The sequence below is a fragment of the Pinus tabuliformis genome, chromosome 2_1 (genome assembly GCF_031772625.1).
Source record: "Pinus tabuliformis cultivar Carrire ecotype Pingquan chromosome 2_1, CPIR1, whole genome shotgun sequence".
Lineage (NCBI taxonomy): Eukaryota > Viridiplantae > Streptophyta > Pinopsida > Pinales > Pinaceae > Pinus > Pinus tabuliformis.
The window spans coordinates 11990014-12013827 of NC_142299.1; the positions used below are offsets into that span (position 1 = coordinate 11990014).

Below are 23814 nucleotides of genomic sequence, written 5' to 3' on the forward strand. Positions count from 1 at the left end.
GTAGTTTAGATTTTGAAATTGTTTTATGCTTCTATATATTATATTTTTACACAAGTCACTAAGTTAGAAGCTTTCATCTACATCTTAAAAAAAATTTAAAATCTTCCACTATCTATTTCAAGCCAACATAGTTTTGACCCATGTTTCTACACTCATCCAATGTAGATTTTCATCCCTTTTTATACATTTCTCTAGTTCAACTTTTGGGAGTGGTTTTCTTGCACTCATTCAACACATTTTTATCCCTTATTTCTACACTACCAACATAACTTTTGGATTGCTCTTCTATACATGAAGACATATTCTTCTATGGTGTTCTGTAGTGAGGCAATAATTTTGCCTAGGCAATAACTTTTTTATCGGAATCAAATATTTTTTATTTTGCAAAATCTTGATTTGTAAGTGTTCCAATCGAGAGTTTAAAGGTAGAGATAGATTCAACATTCTCAAAAACCCTAGGGCACCTAAAATTTTATAGTTTAACAAGTGTAACCTAGATTTCAAAAAATTTCAACCATTTTTTTCCAAAAATATACCCAAAAAATATTTATTTTAAAGATAAAATTATCACATGTTCAAACTACTCTATTTTTCTATTAAAAAAATCTACTAACATAATTAATAATATATATATAGATATGCACTTGTCAACAACTTTAATTTTTTTCTAATTTTTTTAGTCTTTGATAATATCAAACCTTGACTACAGGTCTTTTTTTTACTCGAACCCAAAAAACAAACTCATAGACAACCCAAGAGTGTCATTTAATAAACTATTATCTAACCGTATTTAATTAATTTAGTCATAGTAATGACTATGACTTGTCACCAATTTTATGAATTGCCAGCACATAGGCCCTTCTTGAGGGAGCATGACCATGAGAATTCTCCCTATTTTATTGTATTGTAGCACATGAATGACTCATGAATACACGAAATATATGTTTCGCGCGTGTAATGGGAAACCACGATTTGACTATTTTGAAGATTCTTTAAATAACTTGTTTTTACTATAATTAATTTTATATTATTTTTTTGAAAGGAAAAAAAAATACAAGTGGATGCCACAAATTATGATGTGCACTATCATCGATTGACGCGGTTACACATAAAAGAAACCGGCAGAGACATCGAAACCCTCGATTTTTAGTCCTCAGAGGAAGCCAAGAAAGATTAAACAATATATTTTTTCCCAATTAAACAATATCTATTTACACTCCTTCCACCGACAGCGAAGACCGTCGACATCTCTCTGGGTCAGCCACATGAATACACACATTCCAAGTACGCAAGAGATAAAGATTAGCGTAGGAGCTTGGAAAGTTCATGACTGCGTTAAAAAGTATTTTCTCGATAACATGGAAGCAGGGGCGGCGGAGTTTGACCAGTGGCACTCAAACTCCACTACAGGTATACTTTCCATGAATCCGGCGAGTCATCATATCTATAGTTTCTCATTTGACCTGCTTTCATTGACTCTTAGTAGCGTAGAATCTTTAAATGCATGGGAAACTTAAAAACATGGTCTATGCGTCTATGTGTGCATAGAAAATCAGAATTTCGAGCATTGTAGGTTTCTCCATTCTCCATTGGCCATGACAATCCTCCACGGCAGAGTTTCATGCTCGACACCAGTGATGGAATTTGACGGGCAAATTGCCCGTCACGAGCCATTTTACCCGTATTTAACGTTTGAAAAATTGAAGTGACCGTCTATTGTCACGTGCGTTAATGTTTTTAAAACGTTGTTTTGACGGTTTGTTTTTCACCCAAAACGTTTTTAAGACTTTATCTTAAGCGGTTGAATAATAGATATAAGGTTTATCTTAAAATTTCGAGAAAAACTTTGAATATTTTATGCTTAACCTGTGTTCAATTTTAGTAATAATTACGTGAAACATATGATTGTCTTAGAAATTTACTTATAATCTTTATTCAATTTTATTAATATTTAATTTGAAATATATGATTTTTTTAGAAATTTACTTATAGTTAAAAAAGTTAAAGTTTATACGTTCCCTCTCCCGTGCGTTGTCCTCATGCTCATACGCTCCACTTTCATCATCCTGATTGGGGGCTGTAGGGGCCACTACTTGACATGAATCTTTCATTCTCTATTTTTCACGAATACTTTACATTCCATGGAGATGATGAGGATCTTCCTTTGATGGATTGATATTTCCCAATAGTGATGGCTAGAGTTTGTTTGTAAATAAAATATGGTTGGGAGGTCTATTGATTTTTTTGGGTCAAATTCTAGGTAAACAACCATTGAAAAAAATATGCATGAAAATATAAACACATGGATGAGAGTAATACTAACTTTATTGTTGTACTAACAAACACATACAAACAATTTGATTTCTGGGTTATGGAGATTTTATCCTGAGTTTTCTCAGGATTCAATAGGTCATTTCTATGTTAGGGTCATTTTGTTATTGTGATAAATATATAAAAAAGATAACATCATTGTGTTATTGAAGGGTAATTTTTTAATCAAACTTTATTGGTGAAGGGTTAAATTTTAAACATAACGTTTTTTGACGGGAAGCATGAAGACCCAAAACGTCAAAAAAAAATTGTGTGACGGGTACAAAAAAATCCAAATTCCAACCCTGCTCGACACTTCTCTTGATGATAATTACTCTTCAGTCGCAGATTTGCAAGGCAGTACAGCAATCTACATGCCACTACTGTTGAAATCTAATTTCAACGCTGCCGTACGCTATCAACCAAAACCGCCTGCAAAACCACAAAACTGCCCAGAAACATATCGCACCGCTTTTCCGGAAAAGCAGTTTCCGTATTCGTTGCTCCGATGCGTTTTGGTGCAGGCACGTGGCTCTCGCCTGACGTAGGCAACTTTGACCCATCGGGAGGTAAAGCTCAGCAACAAGCTGCCTTCCGATATCAATCTCCACCGTCCGATTTGCTTCTTCATCCTCCACCGTCGATCTCCGAAGCTGCATACGGGCCTGCAGCGAATTTAATTTTGCGTGGAGTGTTTATTTTTGTTGACCGCCGAGAATGGAAGAATTAATGGAGTTGGTGGTTGTACGTAATTTTTGGTGGCCCTCTTTAAATGGTCATGGGCTTATAATTTCATATATATTTTTTTATATATGCATGTACGTAGCTTAGGTGTGGGTCTTTAATGTTAGTATGGGCCACGTTTTTTATGTATATTTTTTATATGTTATGTAAGCCCGTGCCCTCAAATATAAGTGAAGTAAAAAAAAGTCAATGTGTGGTTGGTGTGTCGTTGCACATGGAGATATGTAAGAACGCAGCAGCGAAAGACCAGTGAGCTTGTGTGCATAAATTTTGCTATGCATTGACCATTTTTGTATGAGAGCTTGGGGAGCGAAAAAAATGAGAGTGGGTAAAAATAGTTTTTTGCTGCAGTGAAAAGAAGGTTGACTTCCATGAAAAATATGGTGATGCACAGCAGTGCATAATGCAAAAATGAAAACGTGGGAGCGCATAAGGAATTTGTATGTTTTTTTTACTAATGGTGGAGCGAATTTTTCTTTGTTGACTTTTGTTCTCTTTGTAAGATGAAAATGCACAACAGTGCGGAGATTATGTAATTTGTTTTGTTTTACAGCAGCGTGAAAAAAAAATAGTTTTTCACCTGTAAATGTAAATGGAGGTTTTACAGCAGTAAAAGAAATGGGAATTTTTCCAGCAGTATAAATTCTCATATGGAGACACAGTAAATGTTTTTGTTGTTAAATGTATTTTGGTGAATCCCTCTCAGAAAAGAGGATGAATATGTATGAGGCAAAATATTTTTGAATAGAAATTTTATGGTGGTGAAATACTCTGTTCCTCAGTGAATTTTTCTTTTAAGCTTCTCTGTGCACAAGAGGATCCTGTGGAGGTAAAACAGAGCATTGCCTCTGTGTGTTTGAATCTTTGGTTTTTTGTATTTTCCCCATTGAAAAATATCCAAGAGTGGTATCAGAGCTGGTCCAGGCTCTTTGATGGTGACAGAGCTAGTCCAGGCTCTTTGAAGACTCAAAGAAGCTGAAGGGAGGAGCTTGTTGCAGCAGTAAAACTTCTCAAGCAGAGTGAAGGCTCTCCAGCAGTGTGAAGCCACAGCCAAAAGGGGTAAGGTATTTCTCAAAGCTTTCCTTTGTGTTACTGTTGAAGGAACAGTCAGTGATTTAAAAGAAAACACACTCAAGTATTTAAAGTCTAGATAAGAATGGCAAGGTCAAAGAAGAAAGCCTCCAAGCCTGTTAAAAATGTGTCTTCCCCTTCTACTAAACTAGAAAGCAATCCATTAGAATACATTCTATTTGAAACCCCAAAGTTTGATGGAAACTTTGATGTATGGGAAATAAAGATGAGGGCTTTCCTAATGTTTGAGGGGATTGAAGTCTGGGAGTCAGTGATTGATGACAGCAAGATGGATAAAGAATCCATGGAGTATGATGCACAAGCAGCAAAACTAATCTTGGATGGACTCCCTGATTCTGTGAAGAGGAATCTAGGAAAATATACATCAGCAAAGGATATATGGGACAGACTGCATGACCTTCATGCAAAGGGATCACTGACAATGACAATGAGTCAAGAAGAACCCATCATAGAAGCTGAGAATGAAAAGCTTGACCTCATCAAGCTTCAAGTAAGAGAAAGGGATGAAGAGCTTACCAAGCTCAAGAAGGAGCTTGATCAATGCAAGAGGAAACATCATGAAGAAGTCATATCCATGACAAATCAGCTGAATGAAGCAAAGAAGCAGGCAGATGCCTTGACAAGTCAACTTGAACAAAGACACAAGAGAGTGAATAAGCTTGTGGAAGAGATTGGACAGTACAAGGTAGAGGTCTCCTCCCTTAAGTCCGAACTACAAGAAGCCAGGAAGCAGGCACAAGGAGCTGAAAAGAAAATGAAGAGCAGTCAAGCAAAAGATGAAGAAATCTCCAAAATGAAGACTGATATTATCTCCTTCAAAATAGTAGCAGCTGAAGCTACTCGTAGCAAGGAAGAAACTGAGGGACAACTAGCAAAGAAAAATAATGAATGTGAAAAGTTAGAAGAAGAGATTGTCCTCCTCAGGAAGAAGGTTGAAGGGATGAACAAGATGATGAAGAGCTCTCAAGCTTTGGATGACATGCTCAGCTATCACAGATCTCCATTTGATAAATCAGGACTTGGGTATGTAGGTGAATCCTCAAACAAGGATGAGGATGCTTTAAGCAAAGGAGATGTGAAGAAGCCAGAAAGAGATGGTGATGCTCCTAGTTCCAGCAAAGGCAAGGAGAAAAATGAAGGCTGCATTAGAAGAAATCCTACTCAAAGTAGAAAATCAACTTCAAGAAGAAATGTAGCTGATGTCAAAGAGGCAAGATGCAATGGTCATCAACAAAGGATCTCAAGGCAGCAAGGCTTCAGAAGTGCATCAAGAAAACCTCCATCTCCCAGGTACCAAAGTTCATTTTATGGTTATTGTTATGCTTGCTCAAACTTTGGTCATATGGCAAAAGACTGTAGAGCATTTCATGGAGATAGATGTTGTGGTCCCCGACAATCTCCTAGAAACAATTTTAGAAGAAATCATGAAATGTCATTCATGAATAATGTTGAATGTTTCAAGTGTCATAACATTGGGCATATGGCACGTGAATGTAACTTGACATGGGCTCCTATGCAAGCTAGACCCATGCAAAAGAAGAAAGTTACACAAGTATGGAGAAAGAAGGAAATACAGCCTGAAAGCCCCTTGAGCTCCCTAGTTGATCTAAGTTTGTTTTAAGAAAACTTTGCTGAAAGAAGATAAAGCATACACTAAAGGGGAGCTTGAATTTTGTTTTGTTTGCTGAACTGTATTAACAGTCATTTGTTGATGGAGGATGTATTGCAGCGCAGCAGTTGCAAATGAAATCTTTGTTAATCCCTCTGAAAGGTAATATGCAGCAGTGATGAAATCAGCAATGTTTTTGCTTTGTGTTTATGCAATATGCACAGAAATGCATAAAGAAGAAAAGATGGCAGCGCTGAAATGTAAAGAGCAGCAGCGAGATAAGAGAAAAATGCAAAGCATGGAGACCCTCACAGCAGTGGGAAGACAGAACATAAAACAGCAGTTTGGAAATTTTTTTATGGAGCACATGGATTAGAATGAACAACAGTTTTGAATTTTTGCATGGCAATGGAAGGTAGTTTCCCTTCTATGTAATGTGAGAGAATATACTCACAGCAGAATGAGTGTAATGCACAGCAGATGAAATGTTTTGTATTGGGAATGAAAATGCAAAGCAGTGAGAAGAAAATGAGAAGAAGGCAAAACGCAGTAGAGCGTAAATGCCCAGTGGCTGAGAATACAATGAAATTTTTCACACAACAGTGAAAAATGTAATGTTTTTTTTGTATGCAATGCAACATGCAAAGAAATGCATAAAGAAAAACAGGGACAACAGATTTTTAATGCACATGGGTGAATGATAATGTGTGGCAGCAGAAAAATGAAAGAAATTGCACAGAGTGCATTGTGTAATTAAAAATGAAGACTAAGATTGTGTGAAGCAAGGGTGCATGAGAAAAGGCAGCAGCCTATGTTATTTTTTTTTGTGGAGAATGAAGTGCCAAGAGTATGGGCACACAGCAGTATGATGAAACAAAAGGCAGCGACAGTGCAAATTGCAGAGGCAATGCAGCAGCAAGAAGTTATGGACAGCAGCATGATGGCAAGAAGGAGAAGCACACAGCAATGCAAATGTGAAAAATGCAGCAGCAAGAAGTTTTGAACAGCAGCACATGCAAAAGAAATTTTCCTTACAGCAGTAAAGGTAAATGTAATGAATTTGTTGTTCATTGAATTGAAATGCAATATATGCAACAGCAGTGAGTGTAAGAAATGTTTACACACAGCAGTGTAAATTTGTAAATTGGGACAATGTAATTGTTCCAGAAAAGACAGAGTATTTTGTCTTTGAAAAGTGCAGAAGCAGTGCAAGTGTAGACACAGCAGTGTGGAGTAGACGCAGTAAAGAAGATGGCACAACAGTGCAGCAGAAAATATGCAGCAGCATAAAAGAACATTGTAATGAGTTTGCACACACAACAGTGCAATGATTGTTTGTTTTGAAACTGCATGTAAAGCAGTGTCTGTTTGTAATCCCTCTGTTAACGAGGAAGGTGCTTTTCAGCACATTGTCATTAGTGAATCCCTCTATCAAGAGGATGATGCTTTTCAGCATAGTCATTGGTGAATCCCTCTGTTCAGAGGAAGATGCTCTCTAGCATAGTTTGGTAGATCCCTCTGTCATGAGGAAGGTGCTCTTAAGCACAGTCACATGGTGAATCCCTCTGTCATGAGGAAGGTGCTCTTAAGCACAGTTTCAGGTGAATCCCTCTATTAAGAGGAAGACAACTTTGTTTGTTTATGAACTGCAGCAGAAGCAGTTGGTGAATCCCTCTATGCGAGGAAGATTGGTGAACCCCTCTATGTGAGGAAGATATTCTTGTAACAGCAGTTAGTGAATCCCTCCATGTGAGGAAGTGCTTGGGTAAGATTGAAAGCCCAGCAGTTGAAATTAAAGGGGAGTGTTGAAATCTAATTTCAACGCTGCCGTACGCTATCAACCAAAACCGCCTGCAAAACCACAAAACTGCCCAGAAACATATCGCACCGCTTTTCCGGAAAAGCAGTTTCCGTATTCGTTGCTCCGATGCGTTTTGGTGCAGGCACGTGGCTCTCGCCTGACGTAGGCAACTTTGACCCATCGGGAGGTAAAGCTCAGCAACAAGCTACCTTCCGATATCAATCTCCACCGTCCAATTTGCTTCTTCATCCTCCACCGTCGATCTCTGAAGCTGCATACGGGCCTGCAGCGAATTTAATTTTGCGTAGAGTGTTTGTTTTTGTTGACCGCCGAGAATGGAAGAATTAATGGAGTTGGTGGTTGTACGTAATTTTTGGTGGCCCTCTTTAAATGGTCATGGGCTTATAATTTCATATATATTTTTTTATATATGCATGTACGTAGCTTAGGTGTGGGTCTTTAATGTTAGTATGGGCCACGTTTTTTATGTATATTTTTTATATGTTATGTAAGCCCGTGCCCTCAAATATAAGTGAAGTAAAAAAAAGTCAATGTGTGGTTGGTGTGTCGTTGCACATGGAGATATGTAAGAACGCAGCAGCGAAAGACCAGTGAGCTTGTGTGCATAAATTTTGCTATGCATTGACCATTTTTGTATGAGAGCTTGGGGAGCGAAAAAAATGAGAGTGGGTAAAAATAGTTTTTTGCTGCAGTGAAAAGAAGGTTGACTTCCATGAAAAATATGGTGATGCACAGCAGTGCATAATGCAAAAATGAAAACGTGGGAGCGCATAAGGAATTTGTATGTTTTTTTTACTAATGGTGGAGCGGATTTTTCTTTGTTGACTTTTGTTTTCTTTGTAAGATGAAAATGCACAGCAGTGCGGAGATTATGTAATTTGTTTTGTTTTACAGCAGCGTGTAAAAAAAATAGTTTTTCACCTGTAAATGTAAATGGAGGTTTTACAGCAGTAAAAGAAATGGGAATTTTTCCAGCAGTATAAATTCTCATATGGAGACACAGTAAATGTTTTTTTTGTTAAATGTATTTTGGTGAATCCCTCTCAGAAAAGAGGATGAATATGTATGAGGCAAAATATTTTTGAATAGAAATTTTATGGTGGTGAAATACTCTGTTCCTCAGTGAATTTTTTTTAAGCTTCTCTGTGCACAAGAGGATCCTGTGGAGATAAAACAGAGCATTGCCTCTGTGTGTTTGAATCTTTGGTTTTTGGTATTTTCCCCATTGAAAAATATCCAAGAACTACAATTTCAACTATACAACAGACAGTAAGTACGAGAGAAATTTGAACAGTGTCATGACTAGGCTTATTAATGATTCGTCCCACACAGGGTTTAACACTTCTGAGAAAGGCCAAGTATATGGCCTTGTGCAATGTCGGGGAGACACAACACCCGACCAGTGCCACAACTGTTCACAACAAGCAAACACTACTCTTCGAAAAAATTGTGGGAATGCAGGCGGCGGTTTAATGTGGTTTGACTTCTGCCTTTTGCGTTATGAGAACTATAGTTTCTTCGGACAATTGGATACCACTGATGGATGGTATCTTTTGAATCCGTACAATGTCACAGCTAGTCCTGATGTTTTTATTAAGGCTCTTGACAGCTTATTCAACAATTTGGTAGATGAAGCAACATCTGGATCTACATTGTATGCTTCTGGAACAACTACAGACTCCTCGTCTCGAAATATTTACGGTCTGGTCCAGTGCACCAGAGATATGTCGATAGACAACTGCAGATCATGTTTGCAACAAACAATCAACTATATTTTTACAGTTTACAGTGGAAGGCAAGGAGCGCGGGGTTTGATGGGAAGCTGCACAATTCGTTATGAAATCTATAGTTTCTTTCATTCGACTTCGTCCCCACCTCCTGCGGAAGCACCAGCTAATAGCCCAGTTGCTGATACACCACCGAATCAGACCACACCATCCAGTAATAGTACGCAGAACAACAAATCTTCAAACAATTTACCCATAATTTTGGGTGTTGCTGGCGGCTTGCTTCTGCTGTTATTGGTATGCGTGTTAACAACTAGGAGGAGACTGAAGTCTATCATATTTCGAAATCCTTCCGAAGGTATTTGCATGAAGGATCCCCCAAGTCTTTATATCTCATTGTCAATATATCATACAGCTTTATTTGCTCTGTTAGACTATTGTTAAAGTTTCTTTTTTGAACATGGTTTTCACATATATTCTCTTCAGGAAATCTAAGAAATGCTAGCGAGATCCAAGTTAAATAGATTCAATTTTTCTGCTTACCCCTTTATATTTATGAGGAAGCTGTGTATTTTCGTTATATAGGTCATGGCCTAGTCGAGGAAGACACAGTAATCGGGCAGGATCGGCAAATTGCGTTTACCATGGAGGAACTGATAGTTGCTACGGAAAATTTTGATGATAAAAATAAACTTGGGGAAGGTGGATTTGGGGCCGTATACAAGGTAACAATGAATTAGAGAGCTTCTACGAGTTTATAGAATCTTAAATTATAGGCTACTCTCACCGCACCTGGCTGAATATTTCAGGGAACTATTGAAGATGGAAAGGAAATAGCCGTGAAGAAGCTGTCCTTAAGATCTCTGCAAGGAAAGAAAGAATTTATGAATGAAGTTAAACTTGTGGCCAAAATTCAACACCGAAATCTGGTGAACCTATTAGGCTGTTGCGTGGAGGGATCGGAAAGGTTGCTTGTTTATGAATACTTGCCCAATAAAAGTCTCGATAAAATCCTATTCGGTGAGTCACTTCATTTCTATTTTGTATCTGAAAAAATGCATTAATGATCCAATATATTTATCTGGGTCATGATGATTAGTTAGCGTACTGCATCCATGGATACAGATCCAAACAAACGCAACCAGCTTGATTGGCAGAAACGCTACAACATTATAGTGGGAGTGGCTCGCGGGCTTCTCTATCTGCACGAGGATTCTCAACTGCGGATTATTCATCGGGACATTAAAGCAAGCAATATTTTGTTGGATGCAAATCTGAATCCTAAGATAGCAGACTTTGGCTTAGCAAGACTATTTCCTGAAGATGAGAGCCACGTCAGCACAAGAGTTGCTGGAACTTAGTAAGATTATTACACATTGTCTAAAGCTATTAACAATTAGTGATGGATATGTTTTAATGTGTGCTATTGATTTCAAGAGGATTGACAATTTTGCTTTTGGGTATTTACCTGCTTTGTTATGTTTTAACATTCGAGCATACAGGAATACGATTTCCTTTGCAAATAGTTTTCACTTGATCCTCACTCAATTCCTAAAATTTCCCTCACTACATAATCTTCGACTTTGTAATTTGGATATGCAGCGGGTATATGGCACCAGAGTATGCTATGCAGGGGCAATTATCTGTAAAAGCAGATGTCTATAGCTTTGGCGTTCTCCTCTTGGAACTTGTTACAGGAAGAAAAAACAGTGATAATAATCTGTCACTTGATATGCAGACGCTTTTAGAATGGGTGAGATATTCTGATATTGTTCTCATTTTATGTCCAACTGAGCTTATTTACCTTATCTAGGTTATGTAATTTTGTTCCGAAAGTCATTTTTCACTGGAATTGGGCCAGTATGTCTTTCAAAATATCTAATTATAAAAATGTTTAAATCAAGGATCCCAAAAATAATTACCCAAAATACCAAATTAATAGCATGGGTTCATCTATAAACCGTTTAGAAGAGTGTGAATTTAGAAATTTCACTACTGATATATTTTGATACGATTTTTTAAGGTCGATAAATTATCAAGATGACGATTTTTCGTGATTATTATGCAGGCGTGGAGATTATACAAACGAGGGAATATTGTGGATATGATTGATCCAGGCATAATTGAAATGTGCAACGTGGAGGAAGCGTTGAGATGCGTTCATGTCGGTCTTTTATGTACACAAGCTGACTCATCACTTCGTCAATCAATGTCTCTAATCGTTTTGATGCTTTCATCTCAGTCTGTGACATTACCCGATCCCACACAGCCTGCTTTTCTGAGATCTCATGTTTCTGAAAACAGCAAGTCCACCAGTTGTGGCTCTGGGGTTTCACAATCTGCCAGTATTTCTTCCCCATCATCTGCTGCATGTCACGCTCCTCCGTCAAACGCCGATGCTTCGATTACAGAGTTGGTACCCAGGTAACGCTCATCTTGCAATCTCTCGGCCTTAAAAATGGTACGTCTGTCAACGTCATGAAATAAGTGGCTTCAGAGATACGGACGTGCATAATGTGTAATAATATTACTTTAGTATGCAATTGTAATAGTTAAGTGTGTGCGTTTTACAATAGTTAAGTGTGTTGTCAAGCTTTTGTGAGTGGTGGGAGTGATTCTTGTCATTCTCCCTACCCTACTTTTGTTATCTGAGTATGGCAAATTGTTGTTATATTTCTCATTCAATTTTAATTCTCAAATTATAATAATATTACTTTAATATACCACTGTAACAATTCATTGTGCACTTGTCAAAGCGTTTATGAGGAGTAGGAGTGGTTGTTGCCATCCTCTCCACCGTACCTTCGAGTGTCATAAATTATTGTCCTATTTCTTTTCCAGTTTCAATTCTCAAGTTATGACATGTCTACTTCCTGCTAGCTCCCTGGTAGCTTGGTGTAATGTTTTCTATGTAATTAGATTACTTTCAAAATTACTGTAGTGTTTCCTATGTAACTCAAAATTACTGTAATGTTCGCTAAGTAACTAGATTATTTTCAAAATTACTCAATCTGCGAGTCCTCAATACTACAGGCAGGAAGGTGTCCTAAAGAGCATTTACATATAAAATTAACAATAATGCAAACTTCAAATCAATCATGGCTTTTGGCACTTTCTATGGTTGAGATTTAAATTTATAACTTAATGCAATGCTGATTTGTCGTATGGTTTGCTATCGTTATTCTGAATATTTATTCTTTACTGATAATGATATTGTGATTATGATCTAGAATTTATTGATAATGATATTGTGATTATGATATAGAATTTGAGTTAAATTAGTTTGGTTTTGATCAGTGTGTTACTTGTTAAAAAAATTATCAAAATTGATAGAAAATTTAATATTTTAATAATTGAAAATAGTTAAATTATTGATACACATAAAATATTAGTTAGTGGTGTGAAATAATTATAAAAGTATAGTGATGATTGTCAGTGTGTAGATCCAACAATAAAATATTAAATAGCTTTTAAGATATGCATTGTCATAATAACACATTTTTATTAATATTAAATAATTTTTAAGTAACGCTTTGTCATGATTGACCAATCCAAATTAAACAGGCGTCCCTACATATTTCTATCTAGTTGTTTCCTGTTGACTTATTTAGTTCAACCAACGCCTCTAAATTTCCATCCAATCTCATTCGATGGGAAAAAGTTTTCGCTATGTTTTTATTTTACTATTTAAAAGAATCGTGATTCTTTCTTTAAAGTTTCAAAAGAAAGGCTTAGCCTTTCAATTTTCCTTTTTATGCATTTCCAAGTTTAATTATTGGGTTTAAGTCTTTCATAGACGTTTTCCCCGCCGATACTACCAGGCCTCCAACTGCCGAGGAATACATCACCCTGTTGCCCTTCCAGCCCTGTCTTGTCATACGTGTTCTGAAATTATATGTTCTGTTGTTACCATCGGCTGTTGTTACCATCAGATAATCCGGATGTGGTATCTAAACTGATACGATGCCCATCAATTCATATATTGTCCTTCTCTGGAACTGTAACGGGTAGTGGCTTCTTCAGATGCGGGTAAAAGGCGGTGATTCCATCAAGGGTTTATAATAAATTCTTTCAATGATCCTTTTTCAAAAGTCAGACTTGAACGATGGGACTTCTTTGGACATCAAGAATGTTAGGCTAGTAAGGGCTGGTGATGAACATGAGATGTAGAGTTTGAGGAATTTTATTTGGCACTAAGAAGTTTATTAAACTTGGTCTAATGGTAGACCCTCATTTTATCATGACTATTCTTAATCTATAAATATGGTTTTTTACAATACCATGGGTTAATATCATGGTTCATCAATACAACATATTAAAAAAACCATAACTCATTTCATATGATACAATTTTTAATTTTTATTGATGCATTCTTTTTATTCCTTTTAAGCAATTGCCCATTATTTTTATTTTCCTTGTGCAACCAAAAGAAAAAGCACTAGAAACCAATTGATTATAGATTCCTAATGGAACAATCGATGATGACTCTTTGATATTAAGTAATGAGAATTTGATATTAAGTAAAATTTTGTATTTGGATCACAACTTGTAGATTAGGTGATTACATTGACATTTCTTCCGAGGTAAAAAATAACTATAACCTCATCAAGGCTATCATAGAGCATATACTTAGTGCTAACTTGCCTACTAGATGTTGGGTCTTTGGAGGTATACACTTTCCAAAAGATCAACAAGATCATACAGAACTTACAATACAAAGAAAAATTGAAGCAAGTTCCACTAACTAAGTTGTGGAGTCTTCCTCTGCTACAAGAGGTACATTCAAATCTAATTTTATTAAATTGCCTACACATTCCTCATATAGATTGGAGGAGATATCAAGGGACAATGATTTAATTTATGTATGTATATCCTTTATTTGTCAGCGAAGACCATTTGTCGGACCCTCTAATTTCCTCTGCTGAGTTTTATCTTCCATTAGTAATTCCAAAGCTATCAAGACAACAAAAGAGACATGTTTCATTTTGGTATACATAAGTTCTTGGTTTGACTCTAATCTATCCATTTGTTTCTCCAATGATTCCATTATGTAATACCTTCATAGCAAATTCAAGTATCCCAATTTTCCTCCCATGTAAATTTACTACAAAGTGTTGAATTGTAAGCCACCCATGAAACACTAAGGGATGGTAAGCCCTTGCTCTTCTCATCACGTGAAGAAATTAGATCATTAAGACAAGAAAAAAACCACAACATCAAGGGTTCCTTAAAGGTGCTGACACCGAGCAATAATTGTCAACAAAATTTCCGGTATCATCACTTCCAAAATTAAAACTTTACACCAACTCAGTGCCTACAAGACATGCCTAACAAACCTTGCCTTTATTTCTTGAACAATGAAGAAATTTTGATTAACATGAAAAGTTTATGAATTACCTTCCTAACATATGTGAGAGCTAATGCCTAGTTGGTGCTAAGAGCTCCCCACTAGCTTTGAGACTACTATCATAGGATACCATCGATTTTGGAAAGTCAACAACTGAATTATGGACCTCCTTAATATGCTAATGGTCGAGAAATCAAGAAGGGTGCATAGAGGCTCTTGTCCTAGTATTTTCTCCATATCCCCCAGAGTAACTAAACCTTCTTTACCTCCTCAAGACCACATCAAAGAACTCCACTGTAACCATTGTTAATATATGTCATTTCCACAAAGAATACAAAGGATTGCATAGAAGATTTAATGCTTTCTCCACACAATAAAATATATCCTATAGCTTTATCATTAATGGCTCAGAAGCACATGAATAAGGGATATAATGATGACGAAAAACTAAGAACATGCTTCCCCCAAATTTTGTCCATGCGTATGTATTCAAGCCTAATTAAACTAACATTAATAATACTTTATGCATAATGACTTTGGGAGAGGGAGCCAAGTTGATTTTTGTGGCCCTCTCCCTTCTCCAAATTTCATTTTTTAATTCAAACAATTTCATAGTTAAGGGATGGGAGAAATTGAGGAATGGCCATTATGAACAAAGACATGCTTCCCCCAAATTTTGTCCATGCGTATGTATTCAAGCCTAATTAAACTAACATTAATAATATTTTATGCATAATGACTTTGGGAGAGGGAGCCAAGTTGATTTTTGTGGCCCTCTCCCTTCTCCAAATTTCATTTTTTAATTCAAACAATTTCATAATTAAGGGATGGGAGAAATTGAGGGGTGGCTATTATGAACAAAGACCCCTTCCTGTTTTACACCTTCATTAGCAAGACAACCTACTTCAACATTATGTGATCTTAGAACATTATGAAAGATGAGCTTTGAAAAGGATGGTTTCAAAGCTTGGATCATTTCTATGATACCTATTAACTTGCACTCTTTTGGTAATGTTCCAGGAATCATGTGTTATATAATTATCAAGGAGTCACCCATTACAACCAAGTTTTCAATCTTTGTTCCTCTTGTTAGTATTACACCTTGTAGCAACACATATGCTTTGGTGGGGTTATTTGCTAATTGGCCAAGGCCCCAAGAATAGTCTATTTCGTTGTTTTCCAAACTTATCGATAATCCCTCCCTCTTAGCCACTCCTAATAGTTATTAATTTTGTTAATAGTTCTTACAAATTATTTTTATTTGGACACGTGAATGCCAACATTTTTCATTTTTCATATCTTGCATACCAATACTATTGTTGGGACGCATAATTGGAATGGCAAGATGTTAGTATATTCCCCTTATTGTATGGCTACACTAACAATAAGAATAAGGGGAATACACTAACCTTATTTCTTAGTGTATTCCCCTTATTCTTATTGTTAGTGTAGCCATACAATTAGGGGAATACACTCACATTTTGTCTTACCAATTTTGATTTTTTTAAAATGTATATAAAATATATATATATATTTTTTATCATTAATAATAATAATAATAACTAATCATTATTATTAATTTTTATGACTAAGTGTGTTTATTGAGGATTGATGACTATGCTTAATTTATATGACCATGCTAGTTTTAATAATAATTATATATTAGAATTTTTTTTTCACTTCTTAATAACAATTATATATGAGAATGAAGATAAGAAACTATTAAATTGTATTTTTAATTTTTGAAAATGAAATAAGAAAATATTAGAAAATATGTATATAAAGACATAGATAGGAAAGTATCAACCTTCATATAATATATTTCCATATCCCAACCTTATACATATTTAACTCTAGAGTCTACATTTATATACTTTCTTAATTTTCTATTATCTAAATTGTTTTTTTAAATATATATACTTGTAGATTAGGTGAGCACATCCTGCTTCCTCTAAACAACCTTCTAGCTTGTCGATGTAAATGCCAAATAGGTACAAATTTTAATGATTAATAAATAGAGATTATAAAATTAAAATTCTAACAATTTTTTATATTATATATAATTAAATAAAAATAATAAAATAACATTGAATCATCAAATATTAATTATTTAGAAAATATCAAAACTAAATATCATATTTTTCTTATTAAAAATATTTGATTGAATTTTTTAATATACTTTTGTTATATTTCATTTATTATAAAATATTAAAATAACTTACAGACCATTCAAATGAAATATTGACCATTCAAATTAATTAATAAAATTATATTGATAGCCATATTTTAAATATAAGTACTATATTATTTATAACTAATAAAAATAGTGAAATTAAATAATATCAATTAAAATTAAATTATTAGATAATTAGTATCTAAAAAATATAAAAATATATAATATTATATTTATCTTAATATAATCACTTATTAAAAAAATGTAATGGGATGTTTTCCTATATTTATTTACATTTCATTTATAATAATATATTAAAATAATTTATAAATCATTCAACTTAATTAATAAAATTATATTGTGATTAAAAGTTATAGTAAATATGATTTATTTCATCTTGTGAGATGGTAAGTGTTAAAGGCATCTCATTCCCTCATCGTGTCTTAGCACTCAACATGCAATCAATTCTAGGCATTATGGTTTCAGGTGGGATGTGTTAATGGTTTAACTAATTGTTTGAAGTTAATTTTTCTCATATGTAGACATGCCCAAACGACAACGATCATTACTCTTTCCCCATAATTTTCAATGCAAGACTGACTCTGAACATTCATTTCCCTTTGACTCCATCATAGTTTGTTGTTATTTTAGTTTGGGAATATGAGGAACCAATTGTTTCTTTCCCTTGTAGTTGTTTACTTCTTTGTTTTTTCTATTTCTCGGCCTTTCCCATGAGCTTTCTGCACCTCACTTCTATGTTGGTTAGAGGAAAAATTCTCTAAATAATTTGCTTCTCTATGAATTTCTGTATTTGCAAGATTTTTGCATTGGATGGATAGGCTTTGGGGCTCTATCAATTCAATATGGTGAGGTAAAGAGCTTGAGTTCATTGTGGCAGTAGCAGTGTTATAGGGAGTAGGGGTTGTTGCACTCCTTTAAGGGTCTAAGTCTTAGCTTGAACTTTCGTACAACAAATTCCTTGTGGTGGAAATGTACAAAAAGGCAAAAGCAGTGGCGTTGCCACCACATGACTCTTGCTATTACTAGCACAACCACATTTATATTAATATAAATGTGGTTGATAAACGTGAATAGGATTAATATATCAGCCAATATCAATACTATTAATAATCCAATATTATATTTAATATTATTATTTATAATATTATTATACAGCTTGAGTGGGCCTAGTAGTTAAGAGCATGAATTTCCTCCTAATAGGTCATATGTTCAAAACCAGAGGGGGTAGAGTATGTATGCCTTCGTAGAATTAATAGTCAAATCGATGTGTGGAGGTGGGTCCACTGTCCCACAAACAATGGGGTGTCATGCACCAATTTGGTGTGTGGCTTGGTCGTGAACTTAAAATTAGATAATAATAATATTACATATTATATAATAACAAACATGATAAATTTAAAATATTATTAATATTACATATTAATAATATTATATAATAATAAATAAATATAAATTAATGAATAACAATATAAAATAGTTTTAGAAATAAATAATAGCACACATAAGCAAATATTATAAAAAATAATTAAACATAATTTAATAAACATAATAAAATTAAGGGATTAATACTAAAACTAAAGGCATTATAAACCCAAGGGAGTAATATTAAACCTAATGGATTAATACAAACCCAAGGTATATAAACACCTAAGATAAATACTTTAAATGAGACAATCTTTGTCGCAATGTGACATTGAACCATGCTTGACCATGGTTGATTTTCATATTGAGACAATCTTTTTCACAATACAACATTTGACCATGGTTGATTATGGTTGGCTATGATTGATGATGGTTGACCATGATTTATATTATAAACCCAAGGGAATAATAAACCCAAGGGATTGATATTATAAACCCAAGGGATTAATACTAAAACCCCAAGGGATTATGTTCACAATACAACATTTGACCATGGTTGATTATGGTTGGCTATGATTGATGATGGTTGACCATGATTTATATTATAAACCCAAGGGAATAATAAACCCAAGGGATTGATATTATAAACCCAAGAGATTAATACTAAAACCCCAAAGGATTATGAACCCAAGGGAATAATATAAAGCCCAGGGGACTAATATTATAAACCGAAGGTATATAAACCCCAAGATAAATATTGTAAACACTAAAATAAAAATGGTTGACCACGATTGATTTTCATATAGATACAACCCTTATCACAATGCGACACTAGACCACAATTCACCATGATTGATATTATAAACCCAAGGGATTGATATTATAAACACAAGGGAATAATAAACCTAAGAGATTATGAATCCAAGCGAATAATACTAAACCCAGGGGACTAATATTATAAACCTAAGGTATAGAAACCCTAAGATAAATATTATAAACACTAAAATAAACATGGTTGACCATGGTTGATTGTCATATTGAGACAATCCTTATCACAATGTGACATTGGACCATGGCTGACCATGGTTTTTTCATTTTGAGACAATCTTTGTCACAATGCAACATTGGACCATGGTTGATCATTGTTGTTTTTCATATCAAGACAATCTTTGTCACAATGCGACACTTGACCTTGATTGACCATGGTTGAACATGATTGATATTATAAACTCAAGGGAATAATAAACCCAAGGGATTGATATTATAAACAGAAGAGAATAATAAACCCAAGGGATTATGAACCCAAGGGAATAATATTAAACCCAAGGGACTAATTTTATAAACCTAAGATAAATATTATACACTAAAATAAACATGGTTGACCATGGTTGATTTTCATATTGAGACAATCCATATCAAAATGTGACGATGGACCATGGTTGACCATGGTTGACCATGGATGTTTTTCATATGGAGACAATCTTTGTCACAATGCAACGTTGGACCATGGTTGACCATGGATGTTTTTCATATCGAGACAATCTTTGTCACAATGCGACGTTCGACCATGATTGACCGTGATTCACCATGGTTGACCATGTTTGATTCTAGAAAACATGGTTGACCATGGTTGACCATGATCTTCCATGATTTTCACATGGAAATAATTTTTGTCACAATGCAACATTTGACCATGGTTGGCCATGATTGACTATGGTTGATCATGGTCAACCATGGTTCTGTCCCTTGAAAAATATAAACCAGGGGACTAAACATGGTTGGCCATGGTTGATTTTCATATTAAGAAAATCCTTATCACAATGCAATGATGGACCATGGTTGACCATGGATGTTTTTCATATCGAGACAATCTTTGTCACAATGCAACATTGGACCATGGTTGACCATGGATGTTTTTCATATCGAGACAATCTTTGTCACAATGCGACATTCGACCATGATTGACCATTATTGACTGTGGTTGACCACGTTGGATTCTATAAAACATGGTTGACCATGTTTGACCATGATTGCCCATGATTTTCACATGGAGACAATTTTTGTCACAATTCGACATTTGACTATGGTTGATCATGGTTGATCATGGTTAACCATGGTTGACTATTATTGACCATGATTGACTATGATTGATATTATAAAACCAAGAGAATATAAAACCTAAGGGATTGATATTATAAACTGAAGGGAATAACAAACCCAAGGGAGTAATACTAAAACCCCAAGATATTACGAAACCAAACGAATAATAATAAACTCAATGGGATTAATATTATAAACCCAAGGTATATAAACCTTAAGATAAATATTATAAACACTAAAATAAGCATGGTTGACAATGGTTGGTTTTCATATTGACACAATCATTGTCACAATGTGACATTTGATGATGGTTGACCATGGTTGGCTATGATTAATGATAATTGACCATGATTGATACTAGAAACCTAAGAGAATAATAAACCCAAGCGATTGATATTATAAACCAAAGAGAATAATAAACCTAAAGGATTAACGACAAAACCTGAAGGGAATAATATTATAAACCCAAGGTATATAAACCCTAAGATAAATATTATAAACACTAAAATAAACATGGTTGACCATGGTTGATTTTTATATTGAGATAATCCTTGTTACAATGCGACATTAGACCATGGTTGACAATGGTTGGCTATGATTAATTATGGTTGACCATGATTGTATTATAAACCTAAGGGAATATTAATCCTAAGGGATTGATTCTATAAAACATGGTTGACCATGATCAACCATGGCTAACCATGCTTGACCATGATTGTCCATGATTTTCACATGGAGACAAATTTTGTCACAATGCGACAATTGACCATGGTTAACCATGGTTGACTATGATTGACCATGATTGACCATGATTGATATTATAAACCCAAGGGAATAATAAAATCAAGGGATTGATATTATAAACCGAAAGGATTAATACAAAAACCCCAAGTGATTATGAAACCAAGAGAATAATATTAAACTCAATTAAGTTTATTAATGCGACATAAATTTATTAATGAATCTGTGGATGTTATATTGAGGCCCTTGATTTAACTTAACTAATATGTTTTGATAATTATTGTCTATCCAGTGGTTAATTATAATGTTGCAAATAAACTTTATGATTTTTTGTTATTACTTTGAAGTTATTTAAAATGCATAATATATCTCGAAATTATTTATTAATATGTGCTATAATGTAATGAGATCTTTTTAATATCTTATAACTAAAGTTAGAAAAAGAAATAGATTGATGTAATATTTGGCTATAAAACATACATGTTCTCCATTAATATTTTATCTATTCATATTTCATTTCATAAATAAGAAAGTGAAATTAATTTTTTATTCCTGAAGATGATTTTTTTTTTTTGGAGAAATTGTCACTAACATTTTATTAAAAAGATATACTTTTATATTTCAAGTATTATAGAATATTTTATTTATAATTATCTTAAAATATAAATTTAATTCAACACTTGAATGGTATAAATTTGTTGACACCTAATCATCAGGTGAATAGTCTCTCCTTCATGTATATAATAAAGACCAACCTGAAGAAATATATGAAAATTGTTTTGAGGAATTACTGCTTGGTCTAACATGGTATCAGAGCCAGCTCCCGAAATTAGTTTTTGTGTAACTCCTAGTGTCAGTTTCCTGCCTATATTCTGCCTGGTTGCCTGAAGCCTACTCCAGGCAGTGTCATATACGTTTTTCAAATCTACGCCCTCTGTTAAGAGACCTGGTGTGTGAATGTTGAACGCTGGTGCTCTTCATTTTCATTTTTGATGTAGAAAAATGTAACCGCAACTGGTAGTCCAAGTTTATGTTGAGCCACAAAACCTTTGGTACTACCCTCATGCTTCTTCTCTGATTTCAGCGCAAGGATGGATGGCAGGGACTCGATAGAGGTGTTCAATATGGTGGAAACTACCCTATCTACATCAATCCTCAGAGCTTGATACGAATAGATCTCCTCCTCTAAAATTACTTCTTCACAATCCATATTTATTTTCACAAGTGTTTTCTTTTAATGCTTTCTTATATTTGACCTTTGATTGGAGTTGCGTTGAACTGTGGTAATATTCCCACAGAAAACCGTAATGGGCTAGTGTAAGGCAGGAGTTACAGTACGCGGATTTTACTGCGTAGACCTTACTACCTTGGAGTGGGAGGGGTTGTGATTGAAGGTGCATCGCTAACACACAAGGTGTGGAGATTCTCACGGTCTTGCACAACATAAGTGTGGTGGAAGCCATCCCATCTCGTTTTGGTGCATTCCTCCATTTTTGACATGTTGGCACCACAGTAGTATTTTTGGTATATATAACATTGATATATATTTAAAGCCACTGTTTTGATATATATAACACTAATATATATTTAAAGGTTTTCTCCAAAAAGCAGTGTTTAATATACATAAATGCGCAAGAGGTATTTGAATAAGTGTATGCAATCGTGGTTTGTGGCTTTTGGATGGTTTTAATACACTTTTTTAAATACATCATTTTAATACATGCGCGCTGCCTCTCCACCGGTAGCCGTACTGTTTTCCCACACCGCCTCACTGGTTGTGTGTGTTTTTCGGAGAATGCCAAATGGTGCTGCAATAACCATATGGGTTGAGCTCTTGTAAAAAATTGATTAATGTGTTGGTTGGGATATCAAATATTATTTATATTTTGATGATCGTGTGCACAAGAACTTGACCTATGATTTTTTTACATCAAAAGAACATTTTTCCAGCAGAAGTATTTTTTTAAAACAGTACACAGATTTTTTTGCTAGCAGAAGTTTTTTTTACAGTATGCATTCAATCATATCTATTGTGGGAATAGTTCTTACTGGCAAAGAGAACTATCCTGAGTGGTCCCACATGATAAAACACACCCTCATTTTCAATGAGTTGTGGAAAGGTGTGTGTATTGGAGACGGAGACAAAGAGCCAGAACAACCTACCTCAGACAAAGAGCTTGCCATTTGGGAAAATAAGGACAACAAAGCTTATGCATTAATCGCAGCATCTGTAAGTGAAGAGGTGAGTTACCATATTTTGCCATTTTCAACTACTTTCAAAGCCTTACAAAAGCTAAAAGAACTCTATGACTCACATTCTGCACTTGAAGTTGTTCAACTCAAGATTAAACTATTCACTCTTGAATTGCAAAATAATGATCATCTTGCTCTTGCATCTAAAGTAAAATCTATAATGCATGATATCAAAGCCACTAACATTGAATTGGATATTCCTCTTATCACTTTTCTCAAGGCACTTTATCCTACTTACTCCAATTATCTTGAGTCATTGCAAGCAAATGGAAATCTCAAAGATATTACCTTTGACTCTCTTGTGAAAAATTTGTTGAAAGAGAGAAAGCTTTTGGAAAGAAGACAAGCCCTAAATCTTCTGAAGAGGCTATGTGCCTTGCTCATAAAGAAAAGAATCTTGCTCAAGATTCTTCAAGAGGTGGTCGAAGAGGAAGAGGAAGATATTTCCGAGGCAAGGGGGGTAGACACTCTCAAGGAGAAAAGGTGGACTTGCACTGCATACGCTGCAAAAGA

The 23814-nt window shown here is 34.8% G+C and overlaps 1 protein-coding gene across 1 annotated transcript; it reads left to right on the forward strand.

The window, feature by feature from the left end:
• Positions 1 to 8846: 8846 nt before the first annotated feature.
• On the forward strand, positions 8847 to 11980 carry LOC149198437 (cysteine-rich receptor-like protein kinase 10). Its single transcript, XM_089399274.1, has 6 exons — positions 8847 to 9662; positions 9890 to 10029; positions 10114 to 10324; positions 10430 to 10664; positions 10907 to 11057; positions 11373 to 11980. The coding sequence occupies exons 1-6, from the start codon at positions 8876 to 8878 to the stop codon at positions 11730 to 11732; spliced, it is 1884 nt and encodes a 627-aa protein (XP_089255400.1). The 5' UTR covers positions 8847 to 8875; the 3' UTR covers positions 11733 to 11980.
• Positions 11981 to 23814: the final 11834 nt, after the last annotated feature.